This window comes from Heptranchias perlo, chromosome 8 (assembly GCF_035084215.1).
Source record: "Heptranchias perlo isolate sHepPer1 chromosome 8, sHepPer1.hap1, whole genome shotgun sequence".
In the NCBI taxonomy this organism is placed as follows: Eukaryota; Metazoa; Chordata; class Chondrichthyes; order Hexanchiformes; family Hexanchidae; genus Heptranchias; species Heptranchias perlo.
This window is the reverse complement of record NC_090332.1, coordinates 23,854,698-23,872,363: the sequence shown is the minus strand read 5'-3', so window position 1 is coordinate 23,872,363 and position 17,666 is coordinate 23,854,698. Positions and strand designations below refer to the sequence as shown.

The 17,666-nt window shown below is 40.5% G+C and overlaps 1 protein-coding gene and 1 long non-coding RNA gene across 2 annotated transcripts in view; one reads left to right on the top strand and one right to left on the bottom strand.

Moving 5' to 3' along the window:
• thada (THADA armadillo repeat containing) overlaps positions 1-17,666 on the bottom strand; it is a 307,554-nt gene that overhangs the window by 73,830 nt on the left and 216,058 nt on the right. Inside the window, exon 30 of the mRNA XM_067988802.1 lies at positions 11,877-11,962. Within this exon, the coding sequence (XP_067844903.1) occupies positions 11,877-11,962 (86 nt within the window). The remainder of the gene's footprint in view (positions 1-11,876; positions 11,963-17,666) is intronic.
• LOC137324485 (uncharacterized) overlaps positions 1-17,666 on the top strand; it is a 31,306-nt gene that overhangs the window by 3,987 nt on the left and 9,653 nt on the right. The window lies entirely within an intron of this gene.

The following is a 17,666-nucleotide window of genomic DNA, read 5'->3' as shown; positions in this document are numbered from 1 at the left end:
TTTCAATTTAGCCCTTTTAAAGTTGTATACCTGGCTTCTGGTCTTTCGTGTATCTGAATCCCAGATCACATTAAATTTAATTATTCCATGGTCACTGTCCCCCAAGGGTGCTAATACTTCAATTTCCTGTAAGTTGTCTGGGTCATTTACAAATACCAAGTCAAGAGCAGCACTGCTTCTTGTGGTTTCTTTGATGTACTGACTCATGAAGCAGTCATGCATTAGATTTACTCTGACTGTAAACCACTTTGGTTTTCCCAGTTTATATTTAGTGGATTGAATTCTCCTATTGTAATAGCTTTTCTATTCTCACAAACCCTTTTTATCCCCTGTCCTCCTGCTTATGCTGATCTGGTATTCTGTGGCATACCCCCAGTGTTAGCTTGGCTTTTTAGAGAAAGTACACATAAATTGCTGTTTCACATGGAAGAACGGTTTGGAGCCATGAACAATGGTGCGGGAAGAAGTGAACATTGGTTTCATCTGCTGTGGCTGCATTGGAAAGTGCCGGGGAAAGGGTTGTGAAAGAATTAATTAACAATAGTATCCCAGGGGGAAGAGTTTCTCTGCAAAGTGGAGAGGGGAGGGGAAGGGAAGATGTACTTGGTTGGGCGCCCATGATGTAGGTGGCAAAAATAGTAGAAAGTGATCTTTGGGATGGGAGCAGGCTGAAACAATTAGCCAGCGTAGTCTTGTTTATGCTCTAGTAAAGAGCTTGCTTATATTGTTATTATCTTGACGAAGGGTCGTCAGTTGAATGTAAACCTGTCTTTTCTCTTTACAGGTGCTGTAGGACCCGTGGTGTATTTCCAGCATTTTGTGTTTTTGCATTAGGTTAGGTCTATTACGAGTTTACTTGGGATCAAGCTAGCTCCTTCTTATCCTCACCTCACATCCATGCAAGCATATTTCCAGCTAAATAACGAACAGGAGCTGAAACCCTGGCTAACTTTTCTACTGTCTAGGGTGCTGAGTTCAATTATAGAACCCCTACTGCCACGCTAGCTGAGATCAGCTAACTCACTATAGAGTGGGAATGAAACCTAGGACATTCCTAGTATGTAAGACTCAGCTACTCACTGGGCCATTGGTAGGGGAGCCTTCATCAGTGGTTTTCAATGTCAGTGTTTGGAAATATCTTATTAGTTAATGACTATGATTTTGATAAAATGTCCCTTTTGTTTTTAAATCTCAAAACCGGCCAAAGCTTTACTCTTGCTGCCATTTTGTCACATGTGATGTAGCCCTGAGCTTTTTTTGTCATGTATATCAATCCCATGGTTGGAATTCGTGTCCCCAAGTTACAGACAGAGAACCATCACACTTCTGTTGCTATATAAGCAGTAGATAAGCAATGTGAACATTTAAAGACCTATTTCATAATTCTCAACAAATATACATTCCATTGAGAAATAAAAACTCCATGGGAAAAGTGATCCACCCGTGGCTAACGAAAGAAGTTAAGGATAGTATTAGATTAAAAGAAGAGGCTTACAATGTTGCCAAGAAGAGCAGTAAGCCTGAGGATTGGGAGAGTTTTAGAAACCAGCAAAGGATGACCAAAAAATTGATAAAGAGGAAGAAAACAGAATATTAAAGTAAGCTAGCAAGAAATATAAAAACAGATTGTGAGAGCTTCTACATGTATGTAGAAATGAAGCGAATAGCCAAAATAAACGTGGGTCCCTTAGAGACTGAGACACAGGAAATTCTAATGGGGAATAAGGGAATGGCAGAGATGTTAAACAAATATTTTGTATCGGTCTTCTCAGTAGAAGATACAAAAAACATACCAGAAATAGTGGGGAACCAAGGGGATAATGAAAGTGAGGAACTTAAAGTAATTAATATTAGTAAAGAAAAGGTACTGGAGAAATTAATGGGACTAAAAGCCGACAATCCCCTGTACCTGATAGTCTACATCTTGGGGTTCTAAAAGAGGTGGTTGCAGAGATAGTGGATGCATTGGTTGTGATCTTCCAAAATTCCCTAGATTCTAGAATGGTCCCAGCGGATTGGAAAGTAGCAAATGTAATCCGCTATTCAAGAAAGGAGGGAGAGAAAAAACAGGGAACTACAGGCCAGTTAGCCTGACATCAGACGCTGGGAAAATGCTGGAATCCATTATTAAGGAAGCGGTAATATGGCACTTAGAAAATCATATTATGATTAGGCAGTCAACATGGTTTTATGAAAGATAAATCGTATTTGACAAATCAATAGAGCTTTTTGAGGATGTATCTTGCAGGATAGATAAAGGGGAACCAGAAGATGTAGTATATTTGGATTTTCAAAAGGCATTCGATAAGGTGCCACATAAAAGGTTGTTATGCAAGATAAGGGTTCATGGGGTTGGGGGTAATATATTAGCATGGATAGAGGATTGGTTAACGAGTAGAAAAGAGAGTATAGGAATAAACAGGTCATTTTCAGGTTGGCAGGCTGTTACTAATGGGGTGCCACTAGGATCAGTGCTGGGGCCTCAGCTATTTACAATCTATATTAATAACTTAGATGAAGGGACCAAGTATAATGTATCCAAGTTTTCTGATGATACAAAGCTAGGTGGGAAAGTAAGCTGTGAGGAGGACACAAAGAGTCTGCAAAGGGATATAGACAGGTTAAGTGAGTGGGCAAGAAGGTGGCAGATGGAGTATAATGTGGGGAAATGTGAGGTTATTCACTTTGGTAGGAAGAATAGAAAAACCGAATATCTTTTAAATGGTGAGAAACTATAAAATGTTGGTGTTCAGAGGGAGTTGGGTGTCCTTGTTAGTTAGAAAGTTATCATGCAGGTACAGTAAACAATTAGGAAAGCAAATGGTGTGTCAGCCTTTATTGCAAGGGGTTTGGAATACAAGAGTAAGGAAGTCTTGCTGCAACTGTACAGGGCTTTGGTGAGACCATACCTGGACTACTGTGTGCAGTTTTGGTCTCCTTACCTAATGAAGGATATACTTGCCCTAGAGGTGGTGCAATGAAGGTTCACTAGATTGATTCCTGGGATGAGAGGGTTGTCCTATGAGGAGAGATTGAGTAGAATGGGCCTATACTCTCTGGCATTTAGAAGAATAAGAGGTGATCTCATTGAAACGTAAGATTCTGAGAGGGCTTTATTTTTAATTCATTCATGGGACGTGGGCATCGCTGGCAAGGCCAGCATTTATTCCCCATCCCTAATTGCCCTTGAAAAGGTGGTGGTGGCTTGACAGGGTAGATGCTGAGAGGCTGTTTCCCCTGGCTGCAGAGTCTAGAACTAGGAGGCATGGTCTCAGGTTAAGGGGTCAGCCATTTAGGACTGAGATGAGGAGAAATTTCTTCACTCAGAAGGTTGTGGATCTTTGGAATTCTCTACCCCAGCTGAGATTGTTAGATTTTTGGACTCTAAGGGAATCAAAGGATATGGAGATCGGGCAGGAAAGTGAAGTTGAGGTCGAAGATCAGCCATGATCTAATCGAATGGCGGATCAGGCTCGAGGGGCCGTTTGGCCTACTCCTGCTCCTATTTCTTATGTTCTTATAACACTAATATTTCAACTGTTGGAATCAGAGAAAGAAAAATAAACCTTTGACCTGTTGAGATTTTTTAACATGCCCAGGTCGGGGATAAAGGTTAATTTTAGTGGATGAGTACTATAGGAAAGACAAACAGAGAGGACAGCGATAAAGACAGGTTGTCAAATAAGTGAATATCAGTAATGAATAATATGCTGAAAGATCCCCTCCCTCCCACAGTTCTGTAAAGATACCCACAAATATATCAGACTCCACAGCGCAACCATAGCCTGCAGCAGAAAAGGAATGGAAAACCACAGCTGCATGATTTCAAAGATTAGAATAACCAAATATTTAAGTTTTCCTGCACTATGTCGTTATAAAAATAAATCAGAAAAGCCAGGCAATTAGGGTAAAATGTTTCAGTGACCTAGGTCTATCAGTACAGTTTGTATCCAACAGCACAGCTGCACTAACAAAATTCCTCTTGGTTAGCCAAACAAGCAACGCATGAGGTCTCTTGATGACTTTCTACAACTTTGCCTTCAATTTAGTTGCAAGGATAATTCAATAGTCTGCATTCACAATGCTACATATAAAGCACTTTGTGAAGGAAGAGCTTCATTTACCTTTTGCCTCAAAATCTGGCAACTGCTCAGTTTTAAATGGAGTCATTTCACTTGACATCCTCCCTGACTGATTTTAGAATGGGTAACTTCTCATAAGAAAAGCCGTTCTTTTGAAGTTAAAAAGCACATTCACTGTGAGAAAGCCCTTTTCTCAAAGAGTGAAGTCAGCACTTAAAAATGGGATTTTCCTGAGATAGTCTTGAACATAAACTTTTTAAGTTTACATAGTAGATTTTCCTTAATTGGACTTAGTCTTGAGGCTGATTAAACTCAGCTACAATACGATCACCTATAATAAGTACTGAATTTTTTCCTAGGTTGAAATAAAACTCAAGACTTCCTGCCTGGATTCTTTAAACATTTCCCAAGAATTTCTTCAGTAATTTAATGAACCTATGTATCTCTCTCAAAGAGTTGCTTTGTCTCACTGATTTTATCAGCAGAGCATAAACTCTCTTGGAGCTTAAACTCCTAAAATAACACCTAGAACTACAGCAACCAGCCCTTAGGGTAAGACAAACATTGATTAGACCAAAAAAACATGCTGCAAAAGAGTAATGCAAAATTCCTATGTAATTTTATAACTATGGCATGTTGTTCAGTTACAGTAACATCAGTATTTATGACTATCAGTTTTAATACCATACAATTTCAGCAAAATTAATAAGTACTGCAGAGTTTGAAGTTATTGTATTTCTGGACCACTGGAACAATTTACTGCTGTGTCATTATTATAATCCGTTCCCTTGATATTTTCTCCCTCAACATTCCCTGACTAAGATGGCAGGCAGATGAAATGCAACAAGGATTATCTTGGAACTTAAAACTAAGGAAATCATAGAATCATACAGCACAGGAAGTGGCCATTCAGCCTATTATGCCTGTGTCAGTTCTCTAAAAGAGCAATCCATTTAGCCCCATTTTCCTGCCCTTTCCCCATACATTTTTCTTTTTCAAATATTTATCCACTCCCCTTTTAAAAGCTATTATAGTTTCTGCTTCCACCAGTTTCTGGCAGTGTAATCCATGTTCTAACAACTCACTGCATAAAAACATTTCTTCCAACCTCTCCCTTTTGATCGTGGTCTTAAATTCATGCCCTCTACTTACCAACTCACTGACCAGTGGAAATAGAATAGGAAATAGCTCACAACGCTGAACTTCTTTTAATTGGAGAAAAGAAGAGGGAGAAGGAATATAATCTAGGTATTTGAGGCTGCCATTGCATTTGTACTTTTGCTTCAATACAGAGTAGTTTTCACTTCACAATGATGCAAAGATGCAAGTATAAGTCAGGGGGCAGACTGGCAGTAAAGCCAGAGGAATGAAACCTCCTCCAAAGGCAGTTTCACAGTCCTTCTGCTGAACTGGACCTCCTGGACTTTTTTGTCACTAAGATTAAGACCAAATGTTCAGCTACCTCTGCAGCTTCCCTCCCTTCCCCGAGCCCACCAAGCCAAATAGCCCCTAAGGTTCCCCCTGCCCTAGCCCTGAACTCGCACCTTTCTCTAGTTTCTCTCCTATCTCCGCTCATGCCCTCTCCGAGGTCATCTTGTTCATGAGACCCACCTCCTGCTCCCTCGAACCTATTCCCACCAAACTGCTGACCACTCAACTTCCCTTCCTGGCCCCCATGTTAGCTGATATTGGATATTGTGAACGGTTCCCTATCCTCAGGTACTGTCACCCTCCCCATTAAATCTTCTGTCATCACCCACCCTTCAAAAAAAACCCACCCTTGACCCCTCTATCCTTGCAAACTACTACCTCATCTCCAACCTCCCTTTCCTATCCAAAGTTCTTGAATGTGATGTTGCCTTCCAAATCCGTGTACATCTTTCCCGCAACTCCATATTTGAATCTCTCCAATCAGGTTTCCGCCCATGCCACAGTACTGAAATGGCCCTTATCAAAGTCACAAGTGACATCCTATGTGACTGTGATAAACTATCCCTTCTCATCCTTCGCGGCCTGTCTGCAGCCTTTGACACGGTTGACCACACCATCCTCCTCCAACGCCTCTCTTCCGTCGGCAAGTTGGGTGGGACTGCCCTAGCCTGGTTCCATTCTTATCTATCCAGTCGTAGCCAGAGGATCACCTGCAATGGCTTATCTTCCAGCTCCCGCACCGTTACCTCTGGAATCCCCCAAGAATCTATCCTTGACCCCCCTCCTATTGTTTATCTACATGCTGCCCCTCAGCGACATTATCTGACAACACAACATCCGGTTCCACATGTACACTGACGACACCCAGCTCTACCTCACCACCACCTCTTTCAACCCCTCCACTGTCTCTGATTGTCACACTGATTGTCCGACATCCAGTATTAGATGGGCAGAAATTTCCTCCAACTAAATATTGGGAAAAACAAAGCCAATATCTTCTGTCCCCGCCACAGACTGTGTTTCTGAGCAACCGATTCCATTCCTCTCCCTGAGCATTGTCTGAGGCTGAACCAGACCATTCGCAACCTTGGCATCCTATCTGACCCCGAGATGAGCTTCATCACCAAGACCGCCTACTTTCACCTCTAACATCGCCCATGCCACAGCTCATCTACTCCTGAAACCCTCATCCATGCCTTTGTTACCTCTAGACTTGACTATTCCAGTGCTCTCCTGGCCGGCCTCCCATCTTCCACTCTCCATAAATTTGAGCTTATCCAAAACTCTGCTGCCCGTATCCTAACTCGCACCAAGACCCATCAACCCTGAGCTTGCTGATCTACATTGGCTCCCGGTCCGGCAACGCCTTGATTTTGCAATTCTCATCCTTGTTTTCAAATCCTTCCATGGCCTCACCCCTTCCTATCTCTATAACCTCTTCCAGCCCTACAACCCTCCGAGATCTCTGTGCTCCTCCAATTCTGACCTCTTGTGCATTCCCGATTTTAATCGCTCCATTATTGGTGGCCATGCCTTCAGCTGCCTAGGCCCTAAGTTCTGGAATTCCCTCCCTAAACCTCTCCGCCTCTTTACCTCTCTCCTGTTTTAAGATGCTCCTTAAAACCTACCTCTTTGACCAAGCTTTTGGTCACCTGTCCTAATGTCTCCTTACCTGGCTCGGGGTCAAATTTTGTTCGATAACACTCCTTTGAAGCGCCTTAGGATATTTTACTATGTTAAAGGCAGTATATAAATGCAAATAGTTGTTGTTGTTGGAGTATACCTCTAGTCTGCCTGAGCTCAGGTGCAGAACAGCAGACCAGAGGACCACGCTGCAACATGATGTCAGGAGCTGCGTAAGCAAAGCCCGTCAAAGGCAGAGGTGTGTTCTTCTAGAGTCCTGTGCTTTTATTGCAAACTACTACTTTCATCCACTTACTTTGCAACTAATTTCAGTAAATTTTCTGTGTGCCTGAAAGCTCATGTGTGCCTGTGTCATTGTGCCAACATCAGTGATATGCAGATGACCTAAAATGCAACAACAGCTCACCTCAACAAAGGGACTTTTAGACTCATGAGAAAATGTTGTACAATTCATCATCATTTTTAATAACAGAACTTGCGGTGGGTTATTTTGGGGAATCTGAACACCTACTGATCTCAGACCAGTATAACAACATATTAATATGTACAAAAACATGAACAATGCAATCATGCACACTAAGGTTACGAATGGTAAGGACCTTGTTCATCAGCAGATGGATACTCTAGAGGGGAAGTGTGGAGATGGGCAGTCATTGATCTGCCGTCAGAGTCCAAGAGGGTTGTGATGGGTAGAGTCAGCAGAATGGGGAGGAGCTTGGCAAGGTTAGCTCCCAGTGGGTGTGTTGGTCCAGGAGGTCAGTGAAAGAGGAGGATGAGGATGAGGATGTTAGAATGAATACTACACAATATTAGTCTATTACTTCCAAAGATTAGGGAGAAAGTTCGGACTTTTATCTTCTTCAAAATCTTTCCTGTGGCTGTTCATCTCCCATACAGGAGTAAACAAGTTAGGCAGAATTCACAGTGGTGTAAACCATACCTAGTCTGTTGGAAGAAGCTAGCTCAATGAGTCAACTGGCCTTTTCTTAATTCATACCATCTCATATTCTTGGGTGATTTCTGTCACACCTCTGCCTACATTGCATTCTAGTCTGCCACAAAACGGTGGATGGGAAAGGCATGGATTGATTTGATCACCGATTCTCCCTCTTTGTTGGGCAAGTGCCTTATTTCTCTGCTGGAGCCCCTTACAACTATCTACCAGCATCATTCCTCTGTCAGATAGGACAGTACTGTTAGAGCTACAGATTTCAGTGAGCAGCACTGCTGTTGTGTAATCAGCTAAAGATGATATGCTTCTACTGCACCAGAGTCGTGTTAATGATAATCCCTTCCCTCGAGGAGGCGTTTTTCTGTCACTCTGGAATGTTCCATTCACCCAGCATTGTCACTTCAGCATAATTGTGAGCACGTAAAATTTTGATACAAAAAAAATTGAACTTTATAAAACATTTAGCAGTTCAATTATAGATTGTATCATTGTAATCTTTTATAAAACGTTTGTAAAAGTGCTTAGGATGAGCATTTTGCACTGTATAACAGGGCAGAGTACCAGATATTGCAGGTTGGCAACTGGTGGTGGTAATGTTGACAAGCAACTTGAGGTGCTGAATTAAAAATACTGACCGCACTGGAATCATGCTGTTCCTTTCACTGACATTGGCATTGGATGTACCAGCTGCAGTGCCTTCGCATCATACAAGTCACAGCCCTTGCTGACATCGGAAAATGCCAGGCCAGGTTGGGTTCCAAGTAGAAATACTGAGTCAAGAAAAAGGGGAAATGGACAGAAGCTTTATATAGCCATTAACTTAAATGTAACTTTTTCCCTATTGTACCGTCACACAGAATCCAGGGGCAGCGCTTCTGTCTGGAGAGCAGAGACTGCGGAGTTGGAATAGGGCACAGCATTCTAAAGTTAATTAGACTTTAAAAATGTACTCATATTTTAACACTAAATATCTTTGTGACATTTTCCATTACAACATTTAGTCCATTTGGGTATAATTGCTTAGAATTAACACTGTACTAAGGTAATCATTGCATATAGATTGAGATACTTGGGAGAAATAATGCTGTTCTGGCACAAGTAATAAATAGTTCTTCTGTTTTCATAGAAATACCACTTGCTGATGCACAAATAGTAATAACTCTGTGTGCCAGTCAGTGTATCTTTTGATTCTTTTTGCAATCGTGTCTGAAAGTATTAAAATTTAGCGATCTGAACAGTGAGTTCAATGAAGGAAGAAACATGATTCTAGTGCTGTCAGTTTAAAACAGTTTAAAGAGGGTAAAAACGGACGGAATTGGGAGAAATATTCCAAGATCCCATGTTACCTTGTTCAACATTACGCTTAATTTTTTATGCTGTACACCACTCATTACAATATAATAAAAGGTTTTCTGGTGGCATGGGTTTTCTTTATATGATTAAAGGATGACTGGACAGATCTGAGAAAGTGAAAAGAGCATAAAGTAATGATTAAAATGTAAGATTTTATTATTAAAGCCCAACTTCAGGCAAAATTGAACAGTACTGTTCCTTCAATGAAATTAAAACACTGCAGCCAGTAACAATACTTTAGAATTTGTTTGAGATCAATCAAACCAAAGGCTGATTGATGTTTATAAGAGGAGACAAGGTCAGTAATTTTATAGTTTAAACAAAACATCTGAGCAATACTTTAAAGAAAAGGACATTGTATAAACTCAAGGTACAAGGGAGAGCAAAATAAAGGGTGTTCAAAGTAAAAATTTGGCTTGATATGACCTGTTCCATTTGGTCACTGATAAACTATCTGAAGCAAAACAGGTGCCATCAAGGCAAATTCAGCATTAAAGCAACCGTTACACTACTACTTTTGTGTTGATGTGTAGCAGTTTTTGGTGTGCCATGGCACTATGACTCCTGATCACAATAATAATAATTTTTTTTAAATTTGCATTTATAGAGCACCTTTAATTTAGAAACAACATCCTGAGCACCTCACAGTGGTGTAAAAAAAATGGACACCGAGCTAAAGAAGGAAATATTAGGAGGAGTGACCAAAAAAGGGAAGTGGACACGGGGATGGGGTTTAGTAATGGAATAGTGTAGTGTGCGGTCTGGACGACTAATGGCACAGCCACCAATGGTGGGACAAGCGGGAGATACACAACAGGCCCAAATAAGAGGAACAGAGAATTTTGGGGAGAGGAAGGGAGGTTGTAGCACTGAAGGTTACAGAGATATGGAGGGGAAAGATCATGGAGGGACTTAAACACTTAGATGAGAATTTTAAATGTTAGGCTTATAGGGACTGGGAGCCAAGGATTGTGAATCTTTGGAATTCTCTACTCCAAAGGGCTGTGGATATTCAGTCGTTGAATATATTCAAAACTGAGATCAATAGATTTTTTGGACACTAAGGGAATCAAGGGATATAGGGATAGGGTGGGAAAGTGGAGTTAGAATCATAGAATTGTTACAGCACAGAAGGAGGCCATTTGGCCCATTGAGCCTGGAACGGCTCTTTGTAAGAGCAATCCAGTTAGTCCCATTCCCCCGCTCCTTCCCCGTAGTCCTGCAAATATTTTCCCTTCAAGTATTTATCCAATTCCTTTTTGAAAGCCATGATTGAATCTGCATCCAACACCCTTTCAGGCAATGCATTCCAGATCATAACTACTCGCTGTGTAAAAAAGTTTTTCCTCACGTTGCCTTTGGTTCTTTTGCAATCACCTTAAATCTGTGTCCTCCGGTTCTCGACACTTCCGCCAATGGGAACAGTTTCTCTTAATTACTTTATCTAAACCCATCATGATTCTGAACACCTCTATCAAATCTCCTCTCAACTTTCTGTGCTCTAAGATCAACCCCAGCTTCTCCAGCCTATCCACATAATTGAAGTCCCTCATCCCTGGAACCATTCAGTTGAGGTAGAAGATCAGCCATGACCTTATTGAATGGAGCAGGCTCGAAGGGCTGTATGGCCAAATCCTACTCCTATTTCTTGAGGTTCTTATGTTTAACGTAGGTCAGCAAGGACAAGGGTGATGGGCAAGTGCGACTTGTTGCGGGACAGGATGCGAGCAGCAGAGTTTTGGATGAGCTGATGTTTACGGAGGGTGGAGGATGGGAAACCAGCACACTAAAGCAAAAATTGTTACATCATCTCTAGCAGGTAGTCTCACATCACCTGGGCTTTGCATTAGATGTAGTATAACTTCAGCTCAGGGCAAAGCTACATTTTTTAAGTACCCATTGGATCTCCTGGAACTTTTGTAAACTTACATTTGAATGATTTTAAAGAGAAGCAACACTCCCATTGTTGTCTCATAACATCTATACCCACTCAGGCAGCAAACACGTACCATGCTCTTTTCTTATTCAGTTCAGCATGATCCACAGTGAGGTGCAGCCAGCATTGTGGCTCGAGTCTGCTCACTGAGCATCACAGACTACAACACAAGAAAAGGAATGGACCATTTGGCCCATCATGTTTGCTCTGCAATTTTTGTCAATCATGATAGTTGATCATCTTTTTAATCCTAAACAGGAACAGACACTACAAATACCAGTCTGATATGTTAGCTGTACTACGTAAATTGGTTGCAGCTTAAAGATCCCTCAAGATCAATTGGTAATTGTCTTAATTTGAGGAAAATGTGTACAATATATTGTTTAGGAAACAGTACTGCTGTGGTTAGGGAATCTCTGAACACAACTGTTCTAACACTGTATGTAATGATTCAAAATTTGCTTCTGTAAAATCTTACCTATTGCTTTTGACTTATCCAAATGATGACAAAGGATACCGATGATATCAAGGAAACTTGCTCTGGTAAGCAAACAAGGGTTCTGCCTACAAAACAATAAATCAGAAACGGTCAAAGATGCAAATCAATTACAGGCCAAACTTTGATTTTTCTACGAGAAAAAAAGGTGGCACTGAAAGCCAGCCACAAGTGGGAACAAGGTCAACAGTGGAACACAGAATTCTATTTCAAAGAGTTTGATAAGTTCAAATGATAAAAATGTAGTTAAATCAGATCAAAAGATGAACTGGTTTAACAAACTAGACTTACTAAGAATTTTTTAACTAAAACTTTTGGCATTTTGTTTTTAAGTGTGATGAGATCGATGCTCTTGGCCAGATCGATTCTGAAAACATGCCCTGGTCTTTGTATTCTTGTCAAGAAATGCAATACATTTAATCTATAAGTGGGCTTTAAAAAATAGTTAATCTTTGTTTTCGACAGAACTCAACATCAGATGTGTTCAGGACACCTCCCCCACCTCCCAATCATTGACAAGAAACAATGTACTTTTTGTTCCAAGATCACCAAAGTATTTACAGTTGAAACAGTCCAGCCTCGTTTTAAAAACAAGTTTGTTACAATTTAGTTAGGCTGTAGGAATTTATCTCATTATTTAACGAAATATGTGTCAGATGCCAAAGTCTTTTCACCAACAGACATTTAACCCTTTGAGATCTGTGACTAAAACTGATATACAACGTGCAACAATAATACAAGATTTAGAATGCTCACTGATAGAGGACTGGGTATCAGGGTAAGCACAATGTCCTTTCACCTTTAAGAGCTAAAATCAAACCCAGACTGATGGGATCAAAGCCTTGCCTCTCATAGACAGCTATGATGGTCCTAATTGAAAGGAGTATGGACAGTTTCAATTCATCTTGAAGTGAGCATCAATTTTTTTCGCTGAGTCAAGACTGCTGATAATTCAGCCACCTCATTCAGAGACCATAAGGATGGCTCGGGTGGGAAATGAAAAATGCCATGTTGGTGTAGTGGGAGTGAAGCTCTGAGTGTTGGGGTTAAAACCCATTGTTAAGGCGGTGCAGAGGGAGCTTTAGTCTGTATCCCAAACCTGTTATGTTGACCTGGCAGTATGTGGTGCTGGATGGGTTCAAAAAGTTAAAAATGTTCTATTCCCCAGGATCAACATCTCTCCAATTCATGAGCACCAAACACAATAAATGAAATGTATTGTGACCCCAAGGGTATACTACTACAAATTTTGTTATCAAAACGGTGATGGCACAACCATCGCCAGGAATTTCCTCAGGGCTACACCGCTCCACTGCCATTTATAAGCGTAAACAGGGTTTCCGCCAAAGTTACAGCGGCAGAACAGGAGCCCGGAGGAAATTCACCTCAATTATCTTATTTGTTTAATTGTCTGACTGTTTAAAATTGGCTTCATCCTCTTGTATTCCAGATAAATCCATCAAAATACACTCATATTATTCTTTTAAAAAAACAAGGGACAAACATTCCTATGTCCACTAATCTTAGCAAAAAAGTAATTCATTGGCAAGTTTGTTCTTTCTTTATTGAGGGGAAATTTTACTGATGTTTACAAGGTCACTAACACAGCAACCAAAGGAAATTTTCCCCACTGGAGTGAGTTCCTTAACTCCACCACCATTTGATGAGGTACTCTCCTGTTTTGTGCTAGTTTTGCTTTTAAAAATAAGAGTATTGGCATGATTTGGCACATGAAAATTATTTCCTGGTGTGTATTCTCTCCCCCATCATACCCCGTATAATATAATTAGCATATTTCCACTTCTAAAAGCACATTTCCTACATCCTTGCTAATGCTTTGTACATATATCTAACTACGATCCTTTATGCACAGATATGTGTTCCTACTTTACAGTAATGTTCATGCCTTATCCTTGTGCTCTTTTTTAAGTCACTCATTTTCTTTGGGATGAGGAGAAAGGATAACATACTACGGTTGCAGTCACACAGAATGTTGTTAGTGACTGGCCATTGCGCCAAATAAACTATTTATGTAGATAAATTTCATGTGAAAGAAAGCAACAGCAGATAGGAACAGTCAATTGGAAGTGACAATACTGAACAGATCTGCTGAATGGAACTAGCATGGTTGAAAAATAAGTAGGAAAATTCAGGAAAGAAAATCAGTAGAATCTACTGTCCTATACTAGTGTCGAAACAACCATGAAGGAATATATTGCGAGCTGCATTTTAGATTCACTGTACTAATGCCGATCTTCAGTTGCACTCACAGTAATGCAGTTCCAGTTTAGAGCGGCAACAATTAAAAAAGGCCACTTCTACATATCTACAATGTAGAGTCATCAGGTACTGCAGCACATTTGTGTATCAACACACTGCACCACAGAGTGGTTGAGTGCATCTTTATATCTGGGATTCTAAATAGCGGGAGTTGCCGATTGATATAGGGACTCATTGGCATCAATTGTTTCCGTAAGGGGTCCAAATGCCTTACTTTTATGAGTGTTGACACACAAGGATCTAAATCTACTTGTACGATAGTGGGACCAGGGGTGCAACAGTGAAACTCTCTTGTGACCTGAACTGGATATTCATGTCTTTTGCACATGTATTTCTTCAATCTGTTTGAACGTGGGCCGAGTTCCCACTAGATGAGGCAAGGCGTCTTTTGAATTGTTAAGCTGCTTTATTCCACAGTGATTCCATGTACAGAGCAACATTTATGATCAGATTCCCTTAGTTCAATAGGTAAAACTTATCTTTGTGCAATGATATACAAACAGTGAACCCATGACACTTTCCCCCTTCAGTGGGTTGTCTTACTTAACTTAAACAGAATAACCCCTCTGTAGGAAAAAGGTTTCCTACAATCTAGGGTTGAACCTCCTCGCCCAGTAAGCTCCTGGCTTTCATAGCCTTTTACTGCCAGGGCAGTGTCCTATTTCCAAAAACCAAACTGCCTTTTTGGCGACTGTGTCTCTCTCTTCTTAACCCTTAATTCACATGATGTGGAGATGCCGGTGATGAACTGGGGTTGACAATTGTAAACAATTTTACAACACCAAGTTATAGTCCAACGATTTTATTTGAAATTTAATTCACAGACAGACCGAGATCAAAGGGTTTTCCAACACAATAGGTGAAAAGTACCCAGACATGGTGATGAATTGTTTATCGTTTAGTCTCTGGGAATAACAACTTCAGTTCAGCATATTAACCTCACTTCATCTGGGTGCCCTTTTTTAAAAAAAACTTGTGAGAATACACATAACTTTTAAAAATCCAGCATTAAAAGTAAGTCTTTTTCTCAAATCTTTTCTGTGGAAAAATGATCAAAAAAAATCCTGTAAGATGATACTGATCTAAGACTTTGGGGATACATAAGAGAGACAATACATGTCCCCAGAGGTGGGGCAGCAAAAAAAAGACAAATATAGCGCATGTAGACCTTCCAATGGGGCTTGAGACAAGTTGGCTGCCATCTCAATTTTGGGGAATGATCTATGGTGTTCTAAAAAAGCTAACTTAAGAGATTAGAAAGGGGCTTGGTTTGCAGCACATACAATAGTAAAATTTCACTGGGGAATTGAAAATTATGAACGAATCTGCACTACTTACTCCCACAGAGCAAATTTTGTAACATTACAGTGTCACTTTTGCTCTTTTTTGCTGGTGATCATTAAGTTATGGGTTTGGTGAGAAAATTACTGAACTATACCACGAAAACTAAACTTAGATCATAAGCATTTTCTCCTCAGAAAGGGTACACCCTTTTTTGTTTTAAAATGAAGAATGTAACCATACAAAATAAATTGCAGAGAACAACCTCTTCACCATTCCTCCCATTTCTGGTCAGAAATGAGTACAACGGCTTGTATTTATATAGTGCCTTTAACGAAGTAAAACATCCCAAGTTGCACTTCACAGGAATGTAATCAAACAAAAATTGACACTGAACCAAGGGAGACATTAGGACAGGTGACAAAAAGCTTGGTCAAAGAGGTAGGTTTTAAGGAGCATCTTAAAACAGGAGAGAGGTGAAAAAGTTTAAGGAGGGAATTCCAAAGCTTAGGGCCAAGGCGCGGCCGGTACTGGTGAGGCGAAGGAAGTCGTGGATGCAGAAGAGCTCAAAGTTGGAGGAAGAAATCTTGGAGCGTTGTAGGGCTGGAGGAGGTTACAGAGAAAGGGAGAGGTGAGGCCATGGAGGGATTTGAACATGAGGTTGTGAATTTTAAATTCGAGACATTGGTGGACTAGGAGCCAATGTAGGTCAGCGAGCACAGTGGTGATGGGTAAACGCGACCTAGTGCAAGTTAGGAAATGGGCAGCAGAGTTTTGGATGAGCTTAAGTTTATGGAGTGTGGAAGATGGGAGGCCAACCAGGAGAGCGTTGGAATAGTCGAGTCTGGAGATAACAAAAGCATGGATGAGGGTTTCAGCAGCAGATGGGCTGAGGCGGGGGCAGAGATAGGCGAAATTACGGAGGTGGAAGTAGGCGGTCTTGATGATGGTGTGAATATGGGGTCAGAAGCTCAGCTCACGGTCAAACAGGACACCGAGGTTTCGAGTGATCTGGTTCATCCTGAGACAGTGGCCAGGGAGGGGACAGAATCGGTGGCTAGGGAAGAGTTTGTGGCGGGGACCGAAGACAGTGGCTTCGTCTTCCCATTGTTTAATTAAGAACTTGTGGTGTTACAGGAAATCACAAATTGAATTGGAAGGAAGCATTCAATAGAATGAAAAAAAACTGCCTGTTTCTGCTTGGTTTTGATATTTTAAAGAAATATTTCACAGGAATGTTAAAACTGTTTTTATTCACTTTAACCTTTAAATTGGATTCATTGTGGACTGAACACAACAGTTCTTAAAATGTTTATTTACACAATATTGGCTGCAATTACTTTTATTAATGAGTTTTGCTATAAGTAAAAATAATTTTTATTGGAGATAGCTAGTATTCCAGTGAGGAGATCGGCGTTGAACTTGGGGGTGTCTCAAGTTTGCAATCACCTGGCTCTGAACTGCATCTCACCAGTACACGTCATCCATAACTATAGTTGTTGCTGGGAATGAGGCAGGTACAGTACAAAGCATGAAAAACATACTGTACACACTCAACTACTATGTCCCTAGAGAGGTAAAATACTTGTTTAAATAATATAAACTAAGCAACAAATATTGCTAAAAAAGGATATGGTTGTTCCTGTTGAATAGATAGATCTACTTGGGTCAGTCACAGCCATCAACTAACAGGGTCAGTTTGATAAAATTAATCCACCCTTGGATGGATCACAATAAATTTTTCCTGCTTACAGGAGTGGAGTATAATTAGTCATCATTTCAAGTACTTAAATAGTGCTTAAAAAACAATGCTGAGAGACATCAGATAGGAGAAATGTGCTCTAACACAAAGGCTTACTATTAAAAGTGAGCTAGGATGAGTGTAATAGTGCACATAAAGCCAAACCACCAGAAATAGACAGAGTCAAATGAGAGCTTATGTTGATTTGACTACTAAATATACACTTCATCACTAAACCCTAAATAAGCAAAGCGTAGTGCTTAGGCAACGGACTTACAAAGTGAATTCTGTCTTACAGACTTATATAATGCTAATCCCAACAATACTGTAGTATAAATCTAACAAGCTTCAAGTGAGACTAGAATCACACCTCACTCAGAGGGTAACATATGTGGAATAGACTGTCACCAGGGTATTCTATGTTGATTGGCACCTGTTAACAGGAGCTAGAAAAATATTTAGGGCTGAAT